Here is a 16,108-nt window from a genome sequence, read left to right as displayed (position 1 = left end):
AGATGAGACCTCATTATTTCATAACCAGAAGGCTCAGCATAGTTTAATAAATGTGTTTTTGTCTTCATAAAGGTGAATGTAATACACTACATAGAGATGTGGGTATTTTACAGCCACAGTGGATGCATGTAAGGTAAATGTCACAATGTACTCCTTGCAGAGGAACGTCACCGCAGCGTCCCCTGTGTTGCAAGAGGACCGTGACATGATATTCCCCCTCCAGGTATACGTGGACCCAGGGCATGATGGGAAAATTACCTAAACTGCATGGGATCTAGACACTACCGTGACATGATGGGAATCAGCTGGAACTAATGCCTGTTCTCTCCCACTACATGTTGCGGGGGGTACTGGAAGGAAGCAGAGGGAATCCCAACATTCCATCACACGCTACAATTGTATCAGTGCAACAGATACAAGTCCCACAGTGTTCCGATCATAACTTCGTTCTGATCAAGTGAACGTGTGAGACATCCCCCTATCTCCCAGCAGCCAATCACAGAAGAGCCCAGTGTCAAACTTTCATCCAGTGAGCAGCCCAGAGAGCAGCCCCTGCCCCCCTCCCCATGCAGCCCTCCAGATGAGCCCCGTTCTGCCTGTGAGTGGATTGGCCGGGCTCTGGCGTGTGTATTGTGTGCATGCTAATGCAGCTGCCTCTGTCCTCAGCCTGCTCCTGTATAAGGGACGAATGGAGGAAGCAGCCGGGAGCAGCAGGGACTATGCTAAGGCCACTCACTGGCTCATAGGATAAGACTGGCTGGGAATTCAGGGACTGGGCACAGAGGACGTGGGAGACCTGCAATGAGTTGTCTGGATGTTATGTATCATCACCAAGTGTATGGGATGCACCAGTATCTCCCGGGTACACCAGCTTGTCCTACAGCCTACTATCACCATCATAGCCAGCAGGTGAGTCTCACATTGGCATCTGTTACAAGTAACAGGACATAGGACATAACAGTAGTATCTGTCTGTATAGGACATAACAGTAGTATCTGTCTGTATAGGACATAACAGTAGTATCTGTCTGTATAGGACATAACAGTAGTATCTGTCTGTATAGGACATAACAGTAGTATCTGTCTGTATAGGACATAACAGTAGTATCTGTCTGTGTATAACACATAACAGTAGTATCTTTCTGTGCATAGGACATAACAGTAGTATCTGTCTGTGCATAGGACATAACAGTAGTATCTGTCTGTGCATAGGACATAACAGTAGTATCTGTCTGTGCATAGGACATAACAGTAGTATCTGTCTGTATAGGACACAACAGTAGTATCTGTCTGTGCATAGGACATAACAGTAGTATCTGTCTGTGCATAGGACATAACAGTAGTATCTGTCTGTGCATAGGACATAACAGTAGTATCTGTCTGTGCATAAGACATAACAGTAGTATCTGTCTGTATAGGACATAACAGTAGTATCTGTCTGTGCATAAGACATAACAGTAGTATCTGTCTGTATAGGACATAACAGTAGTATCTGTCTGTGCATAGGACATAACAGTAATATCTGTCTGTGCATAGGACATAACAGTAGTATCTGTCTGTGCATAGGACATAACAGTAGTATCTGTCTGTGCATAGGACATAACAGTAGTATCTGTCTGTGCATAGGACATAACAGTAGTATCTGTCTGTATAGGACATAACAGTAGTATCTGTCTGTGCATAAGACATAACAGTAGTATCTGTCTGTATAGGACATAACAGTAGTATCTGTCTGTGCATAAGACATAACAGTAGTATCTGTCTGTATAGGACACAACAGTAGTATCTGTCTGTGCATAGGACATAACAGTAGTATCTGTCTGTGCATAGGACATAACAGTAGTATCTGTCTGTGCATAGGACATAACAGTAGTATCTGTCTGTGCATAGGACATAACAGTAGTATCTGTCTGTGCATAGGACATAACAGTAGTATCCGTCTGTATAGGACATAACAGTAGTATATGTATATGATATATGCCTAGGATATTACATTAGTACTATATATGTATAGGACACATGCATATGAGATACATTAGTATCTGTATATGATATATGCATATGAGGTACATTTGTATCTGTGTATAAAACATTACATTAGAGTGTACAGAACATGTCACAATTACAGTACACTGATTGCCAGTAATTGTACAATGTTAATCTTGGGTACAACTATTACAGAAATAATAATGTATACAGTATATATCAGATGCCTGTTATGTTCCAGTGGGAAGCAATAGTAGCAGAGACACAGCATATACTGTATAAGTACACAGCTCCCAGCTCAGCCTCCCAGTGTCACTCTGCATTTCTTGCATAGTTTTCTTCTGACGAAACTTTGTCTGTTCCCATATTACGTGTTACAGGGGATAGGTCTATAGTGATAAAGACCCAAACATGCCATTATTCACTATAAACGGGAAACTAGAGCAAACTGTTACTGTAACATTTAAAGCAGCGAATGTTTGCGGTGAGAGAAGCTGGAGAACGCGTCTTTGCTCAGAATTGCGCACATGCGTCCACCAGCAACCGCATCTCCGTGACGCTCGCAGCCTGTGGCGCAGACTGTGCATTGTGAGTTACTCCATCAGTGCTGGAATGTACTGTACAGCTCCTGGGTATTGCACAACACACATGGTATATGAACGCCGCAAGTTTTATACTCTGATCGCATTGTCACTAGCCAAAAATGAAGTTATTATACAGTATAGACAATTATACACAATCGGTACACAAATATCAATAAGTAGATTTTAAGTTGCTGTGAGATGTAGATTTTAAAGCTATGTACAGACATAAACAAGTATATATTATATATACTGGGGCAGTGCGGATGGTGTAAGGGTTAGCATTACTGCCTCACAGTGCTGAGGTCATGGGTTCGATACCCACCATGGTCCTAACTGTGCTGAGTTTGTATATTCTCCCCATGTTTGAATGGGTTTCCTCCGGGTATTCCGGTTTCCTCCCACAATCCAAAAATATATACTGGTAGGTCAATTGGCTTCCAACAAAATTAACCCTATAATGTCTGTGTGCGCGTGTATTTGTGGAATATAGATTGTAAGCTCCACTGGGCAGGGACTGATGTGATTGTTCAACTTTACTCTGTAAAGCGCTGCGGAATATGTGTGCGCTATATAAGAAACTGGTTTTATATATATATATATATATATTTATATACATAAATATGTAATAATGTAATATATTTTATAATAGATAGATATATAGTAATTATTGTCTTATAACAAAGGAAAGAAATCAATACATTGAAAACCATAATACATAATACAGATATACAGCCATAATTAATGCCTGGTCAGTTATGTATAAGAAACATGACTAATATATACTGAGAAAATGCCACCCTTATATTATATATATATATATATATATATATATATATATATATATATACTGTATATCTATAAATAAATATATATATATATATACTGTATATCTATAAATATATATATATATATATATATGTAGATATATATCTATATATAGACATATATCTATAGAGAGAGAGAGAGAGAGAGATCTACTGTATCTATCGATATACCTATATCTATATATCAATCTATCTATTGATATCACACTCCCAGTACACTGTACTTTTTTAATTATATCTGTATTGTCAGTTAAAAAAAGCTCCTCTTTAGGTGTAATATCAGCGTTATTGGTCAGTGGTCATTGAATTAGTCATTTTAATACTACTTTCTGTGTTTTGTATGTTTTATACACTACATTATCTTATGCTGTATGTTTTATACACTACATTATCTTATTCTGTATGTTTTATACACTACATTATCTTATGCTGTATGTTTTATCCACTACATTATCTTATACTGTATGTTTTATACACTACATTATCTTATTCTGTATGTTTTATACACTACATTATCTTATGCTGTATGTTTTATACACTACATTATCTTATTCTGTATGTTTTATACACTACATTATCTTATGCTATATGTTTTGTATGTACAGGACAGGACAAAGTACAATCTACAAAGATAGATTAATCTGCATGACAGCATCAGGTCCTCGGAAACTGCTTTTAATAAATGTAACCTCATATTACAAGCCACATTATCTGTTAGGAAACAATCAGTTTTCTATGTGATAGTTATAGAATGTGGCTTTAATAAATGTGAGTATTCTTATCAGACTGACAGCAGACTGCAGGCATGCACTGAGCGTGGGTGTGAGGTGGGGCAAACACTAGCTTGGCTCAGACACAGCAGTCATTGGAGAGTACAGGATTCTCTTGTTGCATTCCATGAAGTTTTATCATTATTAAGCATGAAGATCATTCTTTATAAGGGAAGTGCTTACAAAAAAAAAAGAACCCTGTAAAACAGAGAAACAGCAGAATCATTTCAGAGCCTTTTGGCACTGTGAGCATTGAAATCAGTCTTTGGCACACTGTACGCATTTACATTACTTTACAAAAAGCTTTTTTAGTTAGAGGTGGTGTTTTGCACTTTATTAGGCTCGAGTATCAAAAGTCTATACTGTGGCAAGCAAGAGGCTGGCTCATGGTATGCTGGGACTTGTAGTACCACAGCAGCCGGGAAGCTGCAGATTGCTTAAATGTGCTCATTATCTTATGGAAGCTGCTGTATTTGTGTCATATACACTTTGGCCCTTATGCTGGTTCACTCGCAAAGGCAAATTCCTTCTCAAATGGACAAAACCATGTGCACTGCAGGGGGGCAGATGTAACATGTGCAGAGAGAATTCGATTTGGGTGGGATTTTACTTCAAGTGAGATCTATATTGCAGTGTAAAAATAAAGCAGTCAGTATTTTCCCTGCACAGAAATAAAATAACTCACCCAAATCTATCTCTCTCTGCACATGTTACATCTGCTCTCCCCCCCCCCCCTGCAGTGCACATGGTTTTGTCCATTTGAGAAGGAATTTGCCTTTGCAAGTGAACAGAATAAGGGCCTTTATTCCTCTTCAAGTGGAGAAAAATAAAGTACTAACCAATCAGCTTCAGTTGATTGGTTGGTACTTTATTGCTCTGAAAGCTTTCATAAATCTCCCCCCTCTCTGACAGCATAAGGCATTGACCTTATTTACTTAAAACCATACATAAACGATTAGTTCCCCATGATTTTATGTATCTGGGCTATGTAGCAGCAGCCTAGTGCAGATTTCACAGATATCTCCTGCAAAGATTAATTAATGCTGCAGACCACAGTTCCCAGTAGGAACTGTAGCATGGCTCTATATAGTATACTGTGCTTAGCGTTTGCAATCTCTCGTCTCCAGCCCTCTTCTCCCAAAACTTTTTGCTAAATGTCACATGTGCTGTATCAGAAAGTGTGGAGGAGTCTTTCAAAAATGTAGAAGACTCCTGATTTGTGTCAGGATGTAATTAGCAGGGACCAGGGCATAAAGTGATTGGTGAGGTGGTGGAACTCATTTAACACTACCACCTAATTCACCCCCTTTATTGACCTTTATTGACCCTGCAAGGTATTATGGGTACACACACACTTACCATTCCCCAGCCAGCTAGAGGTTGCTGATGGGGTACAGGGAACTTCACATCAATAGGCCCTGCTCCTTTTGGCATATTTCTGTTGGGAGGGGGCGGGAACAAAATGATGTGATTATAATGTTATATTGGTCTCCCTTTCTCCCCACTGAGCTTTGAATTGGGTGGCTGCAGCCACTGTTTAAAAAAATGTCAGTGGAGTGTTTCTGGGCACTCAGAGACCCCCCCCCCCCCCCCCCCCTGCATGTACTACTGTAGAGAATTCTAATATCATTTAGTGTTTTTAGGTTTTTAGTGCATCAAAGTGTACATTTTTATCTAGAAGAAAATGATTCCAGATGGTAGATCCCAGATCCCATACTTGTATTTCTCATATGCTTTGACAATGGTTCATTTTTTTTTAGCTCATACAAAAAATAGACAACTGCATATACAGTAGCTGGCTAAAGCAGATGTATGAGAAATAAAGTGATGAAAGATTAGTCTGTCCTATAAGCACCACAGATAATGGGAGACATCTACTGTAATTATCCTCATTTTACACTATTTGGAGATGGTTTTGGAAGCAGACTTCTCTGTATACTGTGTCGTAGCTTTTGTCTGCTAGTCATGTTTAGCATTCATAGTATGTGCAGCAGCGAAGCCAATTTTATCTTTTCACATTCGAAGAGGAAACTTGGGTCCCCAGTTCTGTAGGAGTGAATACAATAAAAGACAAAAATGAAACTCTTATAAAGTTTTTCCTAAAAAGCTGTAAGATGTGTTGCTGCTATAGATAGGGCAGAGCGCCTATTTTTTGGGCTTTGGAGGCAGATACAGTTAAGTAATCTAGGCTGTTGAAGCAACAACAGGAAAATGGATTTTGCCAAAACCCTGGTGTCTGGCTTGTTCCATATCATCATGGTTTTATAGTCACATTGGAAATGTGTTATTTATTGAGGCCAAATGTATTAAACCTTAACAAGTGATAATGAAGATAAAGGACCAGCCAATCAGCTCCTAACTGACATGATAAAATATGGATGTGGAAATGACAGTTAGGGGTCGGACGACTGGTCCTTTATCACACTTTGGGGGGTTATTCTGGTTGGTTTGCAAAAGCAATCTCCTTCTTTAATGGACAAAACCATGTGCACTGCAGGTGGGGCTGATGTAACATGTGCAGAGAGAGTTACATTTGGATAGGGTGTGTTCCAACTGAAATCTAAATTGCAGTGTAAGAATAAATCAGAATCAGCTTTATTGGCCAGGTATACTAGGAATTTGATTTGGATTGCTGTGCAACAGCCGTTTAGGTAACAGTTAAACAGTGACAGTACAGATATACATAACACATACAGGTATACGCTTGATTTGTGCCCTTGGGATTGTAGACGCAGGGAACATATATTCACTGAGCTGCACAGCGCCTAGGCAGCCATCAGCGGCACCACTGCTCATTGCAAAAGCCAGGTAGGTAACAATATAAGCAGAGACAGTACAGTTATCACACAGGGAACACCTACCTGCCGAGCTGTACAGTGCCTAGGCAGCCAACATCGGCGCCCCTGGTCATTGCAAACAGCCAGGTAGGTAACAGTTAAGCAGGGACAGTACAGTTTTAGGTTGCTATGCAGTGTGCGAGACAGGGTAGACACATGGGTACATATGGCTGAGTGGCACAGTTCCTAGGCAGCCATTTGCGGCAACATCTTGATGATGCTGCTCAAAGGCAGCAGTAAAAAAATAATAATTTTATTTATAAAGCACTTTTCTTCCATATCTGGCACACCCTGCCAGCTTGTTGCTGGCAGGGTGTGCAACCAGTGATGGAACAGCATACAGGCTTTGCATACAGTGAGGGTGGAGGTACATGGTACAAATCATGATAAAGAAACAGTAAACAAAAAAAGTAACTGGTGAAAAATAAAATAATGCAATGTGCAGGTGTAAGTCCAAATCCAGTCCAAACTCCAATCAAACTCATGCTTCAGCTGACATGCTTACGATGCAGGCTTAGATGGCAGGCAAGCCTTGAGCAGGCTTCCAAATATTTCCAATTTTATAGGAAAGTTTGGGTCAGCTGGTACAGTGGGAGTGGCTAGTGTTTGAACAAATTGCTCAGTAAGCTAATTAATGGTGGGGGAAGATGCAGGCTCCCAGTAACAAAACAATTTACAATGCAGACTGTTCTTTAAATGTAAAGCATCAGATGTTCAAAATGATATTCATGTACCTGTAAAATAGGAGATGAGATGGTTTTAAAACTTCTCTCCAAACAAACTCCATGCTTCAACTGACATGCTTATGATGCAGGCAGAGATGTCAGGCAAGCAGCCAGTATTTACTCTGCACAGAAACAAAATAACTCACCCAAATCGAACTCTCTCTGCACATGTAACATCTGCCCCACCTGCAGTGCACATGGTTTTGCAATCATTTTTGCATCATCTGCACAATATAGAGACCGTTCTAGTGTCTACCTTACATAAAAACAACCAGATCACATGTTGGTGGTTAGATGGACTGAGGGGAACATTCACTAGTCTGTGGAGACCATTGAGAGTTACGGAGACAATCAACAGTAATCAAATAATGTGGATTGGAGAAGTGGACAAGTGGAGAAGTGCCCATAGCAACCAATCAGCTTTGACCTGTCACTTTGTAACATGTACTTGATAAATGCAAGCTGTAAGCTGATTGGTTGTTATGGGCAACTCCCCCACCTGGCTTCTTCCCATGCATTTTGTATATACAGAACTTGCCAACAGCCAGACACACGGTATCAAATTCATGGAAAAAGCATTTTTTAAATCTTTTTTTTTTAAATAGATCAAAGTGTGAATGAATTTATTTTACGTAGTTACCAAGGAGATCAATCTACCATTAGTTGCCATCAAATGATTGCAATACTTTGAAGCTGTAGAGAACAAGATTAAATGAGTTTGTAAATTCATGTAGGGTTCTCCTGTACAGTTCTTGACTCCAACCACAGTGCATCGAAACCTTTTTAGTTTTGTACTTAGGGTAGTGATTACCAAACTGTATGCCATGGTACCCTGGGGAGCCTTGGGCTTGTGTTCCAGGAACAATTCAAATGACTTAATAGCAATGTATTAGGCAAAGCCAGTGCTGGTGGCTTTCATTAATAATATATGTAAATAAACAGAAGGGAATACTGTCCTACACAACATACGTGACCCTAAGGATGGTATAAAACACAATTTACTTAACTTCATTCTAAACAAGAAAGTTTGGTCCCTGGGGTTCCGTGACAAAAATACTGTTACTCTAGATTCAAAAAAGATTAAGAACCTCTAACTTAAGGGGTCATTCAGACCTGATCGAATGGCTGTGATTTCGCAGGCCGGACGATAAACTGCTGATGCATACAGCTCACAGTACGCATGCGTGAGGCCATCCTGTAGTAATATACTGACACTTTTTTATCTCTGGCCTTAGGCAAATTGATTGACAGGAAGCCAGCGTTTGTGGGTTGTAGCTGTCCATTTTCTGGGAGTGTCAGGCAAAACGCAGGTGTATCCAGGCGTTTTCATAGAGGGCGTGTGACATCAGCAATGGCCCTGATCAGCCTGTTTCTTTCGCAGCCGCTGAGTAAGTCCTGGGCTACGCACAGAGTGCCCACAGTGGAAAAATCATTCGATGTGACTGAGTTGTGAATGGATTTGCAGCTAATCGCAGGACTGCAATATTTTCACCGGCTTATCTCATCCGAGCGCATGGCGAGATTTCACTCTGGCTGGGCATTGTATCCCTGATCGCAGGTCTGAATAACCCCCTTAATACTGAGCACTGCAGCCACTATAAATACGCCACTGCTCAGAATCAGCCATAAGTAAAAATGCAATATCAGGTTAAGGATCAGCCTTGCACATTATGAACAAAATATATATTTTTGTTTGTTTGTGTAAAGGGATCACCAGATTTGCTTGGGGTTAGAAGAGGGAAGGATTTAGAAGTATGTTGCGTAGAATCACACACACATATAATAAGGCTTCAGTTTGATGTTCTAGAATGGAATTGAAACTATTTTTGTAGGAAGCGCTGCCAAAATGCTGCAGGATGTCTGCAACTGCTGATACTTATTTATATATATGTTGTAGTGCTAGGATTCCTTTTCAGTCTCTTGTCTTTCCGTCACACGAAAAAGCCTTTTAAGGAATGTCCAGGCAAATATGTTTTATCAATATTTTTCCAGTAGCCATTTGTTCTAATGGACTTCATGTAGGGTGGGATTCAGAGGTGGACCCTCAGCTGTATCAGCTGTGACTGCACTCCAAAAGTGAGTGACAAAGACCGGGAAAAACAACAAACATGTACTCTTGTTACCGGCAGGGCCGTCTTAACAACATTGTAGGCCCTGGGCAAATCAATGCATTTGGGGCCCCTCCACAGCCATTCACATTAAAAAATTTACACATAAACAAATAACACGCCCATCCAGTGGTCCTATGCCCTTTTGTCACCTGCTTCCATACAGTGAATGGCTTTCAGCATTCTGATTGGTGGATCGCTCCAGCCATTCACTACTCAGCATGCTGACACCCATTCGCTGTCTGGCTGCAGGCTGTGAAGCAGGAAAAGAATAATGCTTGGTCACTCTGTTTGAGTGTGATTTGCAATCAGTGCGACCAGGCAGCATCCTCTACTGCCTTTCAAGAAGCTCAGGAGCCATATGCCCATTGAGCCCATAAATTAAGAATACCCTGGTGACCGGTCCCTAATCTGTTACACATGCACTTTAACTTACTACTATAATACTTGGCCTTTTCTAGTTATACACAGTGTCCTTACTTCTTGAATGTCCATTTAAACAATTTAATAAGACAGTAAGGCATTTGTTGGATTATCAAGAAGTTGTATTTGACTGTAGCTACATTATTTAATAACAGGCAGTTTATGTGGGACAGTGCAGAGATTGATATCTATTATATTTCCCCAGCAGTGAGACAACACTCATCTGATCAAGTATGCATAGTCACTACTGAAGCCAGCACTGAGTGCTGAACTAAATATAAACCTTTGAAATAGTCTGAAAATATGTACCCTCACCCTTTCATTCAGCATTCCAGGTTTCCAAAAATGCCCATAAGTACTGTGTGGTATAATAGTAACCAAGGGATGGTGTGGCATGTGTACGGTTGGCAGTATACATAACTTGGGGCCCTACAGTGTGGCATAACTATACAATAGATAATAATATGGAATAGGGCACTTCTATGGAGCATAAAATGAATCAGGTCACTACAAAGGCATCATAAAAAGAACTTGGCCAATACTATGGGGCATACAATAGACTAGGGCATGAATATATGACATACAATGAACTAGGGCACTACCATAGGGCATAAAATGGACTAGGGCACTACTATGGGTCCTAAAAAGAACTAGGGTACTACTATGGGGCATAAAACTAGGGCATGACTATATGGCATACATTGAACTAGGGTACTACTATGGGGCATAAAATGGACTAGGACACTACCATAGGTATAAAATGGATTAGGGCACTACTATGGGGCATAAAATGAACAACTGTTGTGGAGAGAGGAGTATGTTTAGAAGGCAGAAGGAGCCCATTCAAATGTTAATATGGGGCCCACAATGGTGTAGATTGGTGTGGACGTGTCTTGATCATTACTGTTAGGTTTTTAGCAGTATTGGGGCTGATGCATAGTCGGATTCAATTCTGTTTATGAGTGTATAGTCCATGTTTTCGCACTGTGCTTGCTGCATTGCCCAGTGCATGTACCAATGGGTGATTCAGAGTTGTATGTAACATAGGCACCTTGCCACTTGAAGCTGAATGGGGGGTATCTAGTTGGTAACTGGGCTTTCACATGTAGGTAAAGTCATACTTAGTGACTTAGGCAAGATACTCTCTAGAAGTTGCTAGGTCACCGGGATGTGGGTGGTATGTCATCCTGGCTCCGCCTCCTGTGGTGTATTGCTGGGATTCTTGACTTTGTGTCATAGGGAATGAAGCTGTAATGATGTTATTTGTAGTGAATTGTGTCAACACTGCCCTGGTTCCACCCACTTCACAGGGAAGCTGGAGGGTGAATGGATGGAATGAAAAAAATTATCCACCAGTCCAGGAGTGGGGCCCCATTGACATGATTTATAGCCAATCTCACAAAGCACCTACGATTATCCTGGCAGTTCTGGGAGACTTGGCATTTATAGGCTATGTTTATAGAAGTTGTGTAGATAGAATTATTTAATTATTTGGTGAATCATTGCTCCTCTAGAATCATGGTGTGTAGAGATTCATTTAATATTACCAGGGCATGAACAATTTATCTTCTGGTGTGAAGACCACAGAGGCCTACAGTATGAAGCAAATGCCCTGCCCATCTGACTTACTTACTGGGTCCAGTAGGAGGGTTTGTTGGCTGCGCATCATACATAATACTAATATGAACTTGTAGCGGGACCAGTAAAAACATTAGGAGAACCTAATTAAAAATGATTTTGTGGCTTTCTTACAGAAGAAGATTGCGGCTTACAGTAAGATGCAGGAAGCATTAGAGATGGCATTCCCAACCAAGCAAGAAGAAGAGGAAAAAGACCAACCTGCCGAAATGGAATATTTAAACTCTCGCTGTGTCCTCCTGACTTACTTTCATGGAGACATTGAGGCAGTGGTGGATGAACATTTCTCTAGAGCCTTAAGTCAAATGAGCACCTTCAATCCGGAGAACCCAGCCACAAAGAGCAAAACATTACCAAACCGAGGTAAAGGCAAATGACAAACCTATTCTCCATCATTATCAAAAATGTCTCGGTACATAAAAATCATAACAATATGTCAACATTATGAAGTCAATTTACTAAGATGGAAGTTCTATTGAAGATGGGATCTTCAATAGATCTTCAATAACTTATTTATTTAACACCTTCTAGAAGATAATAGATCTGATTGGGCAACATCCCATCATTAATCTTATTAAATTTACCCCTATACAGTAACTTTTTGCTTTAAATATAATACATACCCAAAAGCTGGGTAAACATTCATCGTTATTATAAATGTTGGAAAAGTTGTTATTTTGAATTAAACAATAACGGGATCACTGTCCCTCAAAATTTGAATATATAATTTTTAGGCGTTAAATCCTGGATGGTTAGGGTGCTTTGTGGACCTCATTTTGGACCCACTGGCATAGCCAAAAACACAGAACCATGGCAGGAAAATAAATCTGAATAATCTGAGTATGGAATTTGATCTTTTGCATAATTGAAATTGAAGGTATTTAGTAAAAAAAAAAATTAACAAAATATATTTTGTGATTAACGGCAACTGGATATTTGTTTTTGCTTATGAAACTTTCTGTAAACTGACAAGCATTACAATGTGTACTAGTAGCATTATTAATGCTGTGAAATTGGGTTGGAAGGACGTTTTATGTATAAATATAACATAATGGGTTAAATTTAATAGGATGAGATATTTAGAAAGCGAGAGATTTGGTAAGAAATCTCCAGTTTTTTTTTTTTTTTAAAGTGGCAATTATTTACACTTCAAAATCTAACTGGTGTTGCGGTGTAAATGATTGCCGCTTTAAAAAACCCTGGAGATTTCTTACCAAATCTCTCACTTTCTGAATATCTCATCCTATTCAATTTAATTTAATTTAAATTTAAAGTTTTGTGAATTCTTTCCATGTAATTTTATCATTTTAAATTAGCCATTGGATGTATGGTACTTAGCCATATTAGTTTTATTATTTGTTATTGCAGATGTTTTTAATTTTATTACATAGTATTTTTAATACAAATGTGGCAACCGATATCTCAGCGGTCTAAGCGTGGTACGCTGCCATGTCAAAAAGAAATGGAGAGAGCGGATTAGTGTAGCCTGGTCCAACGTGTCCTCCTGACCGGCCTTCAGACTCATCATAACTCCAAAATATAACTGGTCTAAATGTGTACTTATTAACAAAATATATTTATGTTACATTTCCTCCCCACATATATTTATTAGGATATAACTTGGGCCTGTTTGGCACTAACTTTCTGACATTCTTGACCCTTAGCATAGAAAGTGTCCTTCAAAATATCGATGGCCTACAAACACAGACAATAACACGTAACTTTGTGATTTTTAGTACCCTTCCTGTTAGACATGAACAGCTAAATCTAAAGCAGGCATCGGATTCTGTTCCCATGGGATGTTCCTTCCTAAAATAGCTGACATTTTACTTATAATTAGAAAAACGAGAGAGCTTAGCCCGAACAAGGCAAAAATCTCCAGCGAGCTACAGTAACTATTATTCCGTGGATGAATATATATATTCGTTCTTGAATATGTTACTTCCCATTTTCTCTCATGACTATAAAAGGCATTTTTACTATCTCATGAATTCATTGATTTAATTAGAACAAGCTAGTCACAGGGCGATGTGGTGTGTTAAAGCATGTGCCTTGTTTTTTTTAGTTTTCATAACTTTGCTGTGTAGGGTTTATGTGTATATAATCATGGTTGTAAGGATGATATTTTGAAAACTACCAAGGCTTTGATACTGATAAAGTGGAGAGAGATAGATTACAAACAAATTAGCTCCTAAATTTAATTTCACAGCCTGTGGTTGTAAAATGACAGTAGGAAGCTGATTGATTGGTACTTTATCCATTCCGCTCAACTTTTAAAGGTGAGAAACTGGGACATGGGGCCAGATGAACTAAGCTTGAAAAAGTGATAAAATGGAGAGTGAAAAGCCACCAGCCGATCAGTGCCTAACTGCCATGTCACAGTCTGAGTTTGAAAAATGACAGGTAGGAGCTGATTGGCTGTTTATCACTCTCCATTTTATCACTTTTCAAGGCTTAGTACATCTCACCCATGGAGTTGGAAAGTGGGTGGGACCTTAGGTAGAGGGGGAAGAGCATGGGGCAGAGAAGGCGTGGCCTTGAGGCACGGCCCTCGCCATTGTCATATTGGGGTCATGCTATAGTGAAGATCAGTGATGATTACTGGCTCCCCCAAATCCCCACCCATAGGAAGCTGCAGCCTGCGGGTGGGACAGTTGGGAGGTATGCTTTATCTCTTTCCATTTTATCATTCTCCTAGCTTGATACATCTACCGATGTATGTCCTTTATCCTTGATAAATGCTTATTTTAAGCCACGCTTATGTCCATGGGGGGCCTACACCACACATGTTGCATCCATATTTTTACTCTCTGGAGACCATCGAAAAATGGTCCACAAGAGCTGGACGGCTGCAGACAATCTAAGCCGCACTACAGTCTCTATTGGTCCATCTAGTGGCTACAGTTTTGTAATACACTTGAATTCCCCCCATAGAGATGAGGAGCAGAGGTAACCTTTTATTATACATGGAAAAAAAAGCAGAAATACCCTTTACTGTATATGGAAATTCTGATCAATTGAATTAAATATGTCCCTATAAAGGTTAATAAATGTTTGTTTTCATTTTTAGAGAGTTCATCAGTTTCGTGCCAAAGAACAAGTTTACCCCCGTCACTGTGGACAAACTCATATCAGTCACCCACTCCAGCTTGCCTGAGTGGAGTCCATCAAGACTTTCCAGCAACAACCCCTGGCACTTTCTCAGCTACGGACCATAGCAGCTGGCCTGGAGAAAATGTGCACCAGACCGTCTCTCACCCTCCTCCGGTGGCATCAGAACCTTGGCACTATCCTTTGGCTTCATCGGCAAACTCACCATATGCCCACATGCATGACGTTTACATGTATCACCACCATGCCCACCCACACATGCATCACCACCATCATCGTCGCCACCCCAGCACCCACCTAGATCCACGGTACGGACCCCTCCTAATGCCCTCTGTCCGCACAGCCAGGATTCCTGCCCCGCAGTGTGATGTTATTAAAACAGAAGCCACTACACCCACAATGGCTACGGCACCCTGGGCCGGGGCATTCCATGGGACTGTGGACATTGTACCGAGTTTTGGCTTTGAGACAGGTAACAGTTTTTCCGCATAAATACAGTACTCATGTTCCAAAATGTGTATCACCGTCAGATAGGAAACGGCGTGAGCCGAAGGTGTGTACAGGACACTCGCACACCCGCACCCCAGTCTGGAACTGAATCCCGCTTCATATACCGGAAAGGACAATGTGATTTTGTATTTTTCTAAAAAAATAAAACAAACGGAAAAAAAAAATAACTGCTTTCCACATTTTTTCACCCCAGAATTGTATTTCATCTATCTTCTGTTGGCTTCTGACCAAAGCATTCCAAGAATAATTGAAAAACATAGACCGGTTTTATATTAAATATTAATGACTTATTAATCTGTTTCCTTCATCTTGTTCCTATTTATTTTCTTGTGTGTGGTCTATATATACGTTTACATCCGATTATATGATCGAAACCAGATTACTTTGGTGGAACATGAAAAGCCGTTTACTCAACTTTACCGGTAAGAAAACCGGGGGGGACATTCTTAGCAAAGCCTACTGATTTATCGCTAATAGTCTATGTGTAGCTGGTTTACTAGGAATATGTCTATACTGGAACAAGGCAAGCCAGAATAGATGGAGAACAGTGAGATTGTAGTTTTCTATTGGTACATGGCATTCAATTAGCAGTT

At 40.1% G+C, this 16,108-nt stretch overlaps 1 protein-coding gene across 1 annotated transcript; it reads left to right on the top strand.

The window, feature by feature from the left end:
• The first annotated feature begins 572 nt into the window (after positions 1-572).
• Positions 573-15,809, top strand: VGLL3 (vestigial like family member 3). The gene is made up of 3 exons (XM_083170966.1): positions 573-909; positions 12,011-12,257; positions 14,965-15,809. Exons 1-3 carry the CDS (start codon positions 802-804, stop codon positions 15,495-15,497), a joined length of 888 nt encoding a protein of 295 aa, XP_083027092.1. The 5' UTR covers positions 573-801; the 3' UTR covers positions 15,498-15,809.
• Positions 15,810-16,108: the final 299 nt, after the last annotated feature.

The sequence above is a fragment of the Crinia signifera genome, chromosome 2 (assembly GCF_055691185.1).
Source record: "Crinia signifera chromosome 2, ASM5569118v1, whole genome shotgun sequence".
In the NCBI taxonomy this organism is placed as follows: Eukaryota; Metazoa; Chordata; class Amphibia; order Anura; family Myobatrachidae; genus Crinia; species Crinia signifera.
Note: the sequence above shows the minus strand (reverse complement) of the source record. Positions and strands in the feature narration are given on the sequence as shown.

What these genes read in the sequence shown, in the direction of transcription:
- VGLL3 (XM_083170966.1), top strand. Translation starts at nt 802, where the DNA reads ATGAGTTGTCTGGATGTTATGTATCATCACCAAGTGTATGGGATGCAC. An exon ending in ATCACCATCATAGCCAGCAG is followed by an intron (nt 910 to 12,010) that starts GTGAGTCTCACA and finishes GCTTTCTTACAG; the next exon opens with AAGAAGATTGCGGCTTACAG. An exon ending in CAAAACATTACCAAACCGAG is followed by an intron (nt 12,258 to 14,964) that starts GTAAAGGCAAAT and finishes TTTCATTTTTAG; the next exon opens with AGAGTTCATCAGTTTCGTGC.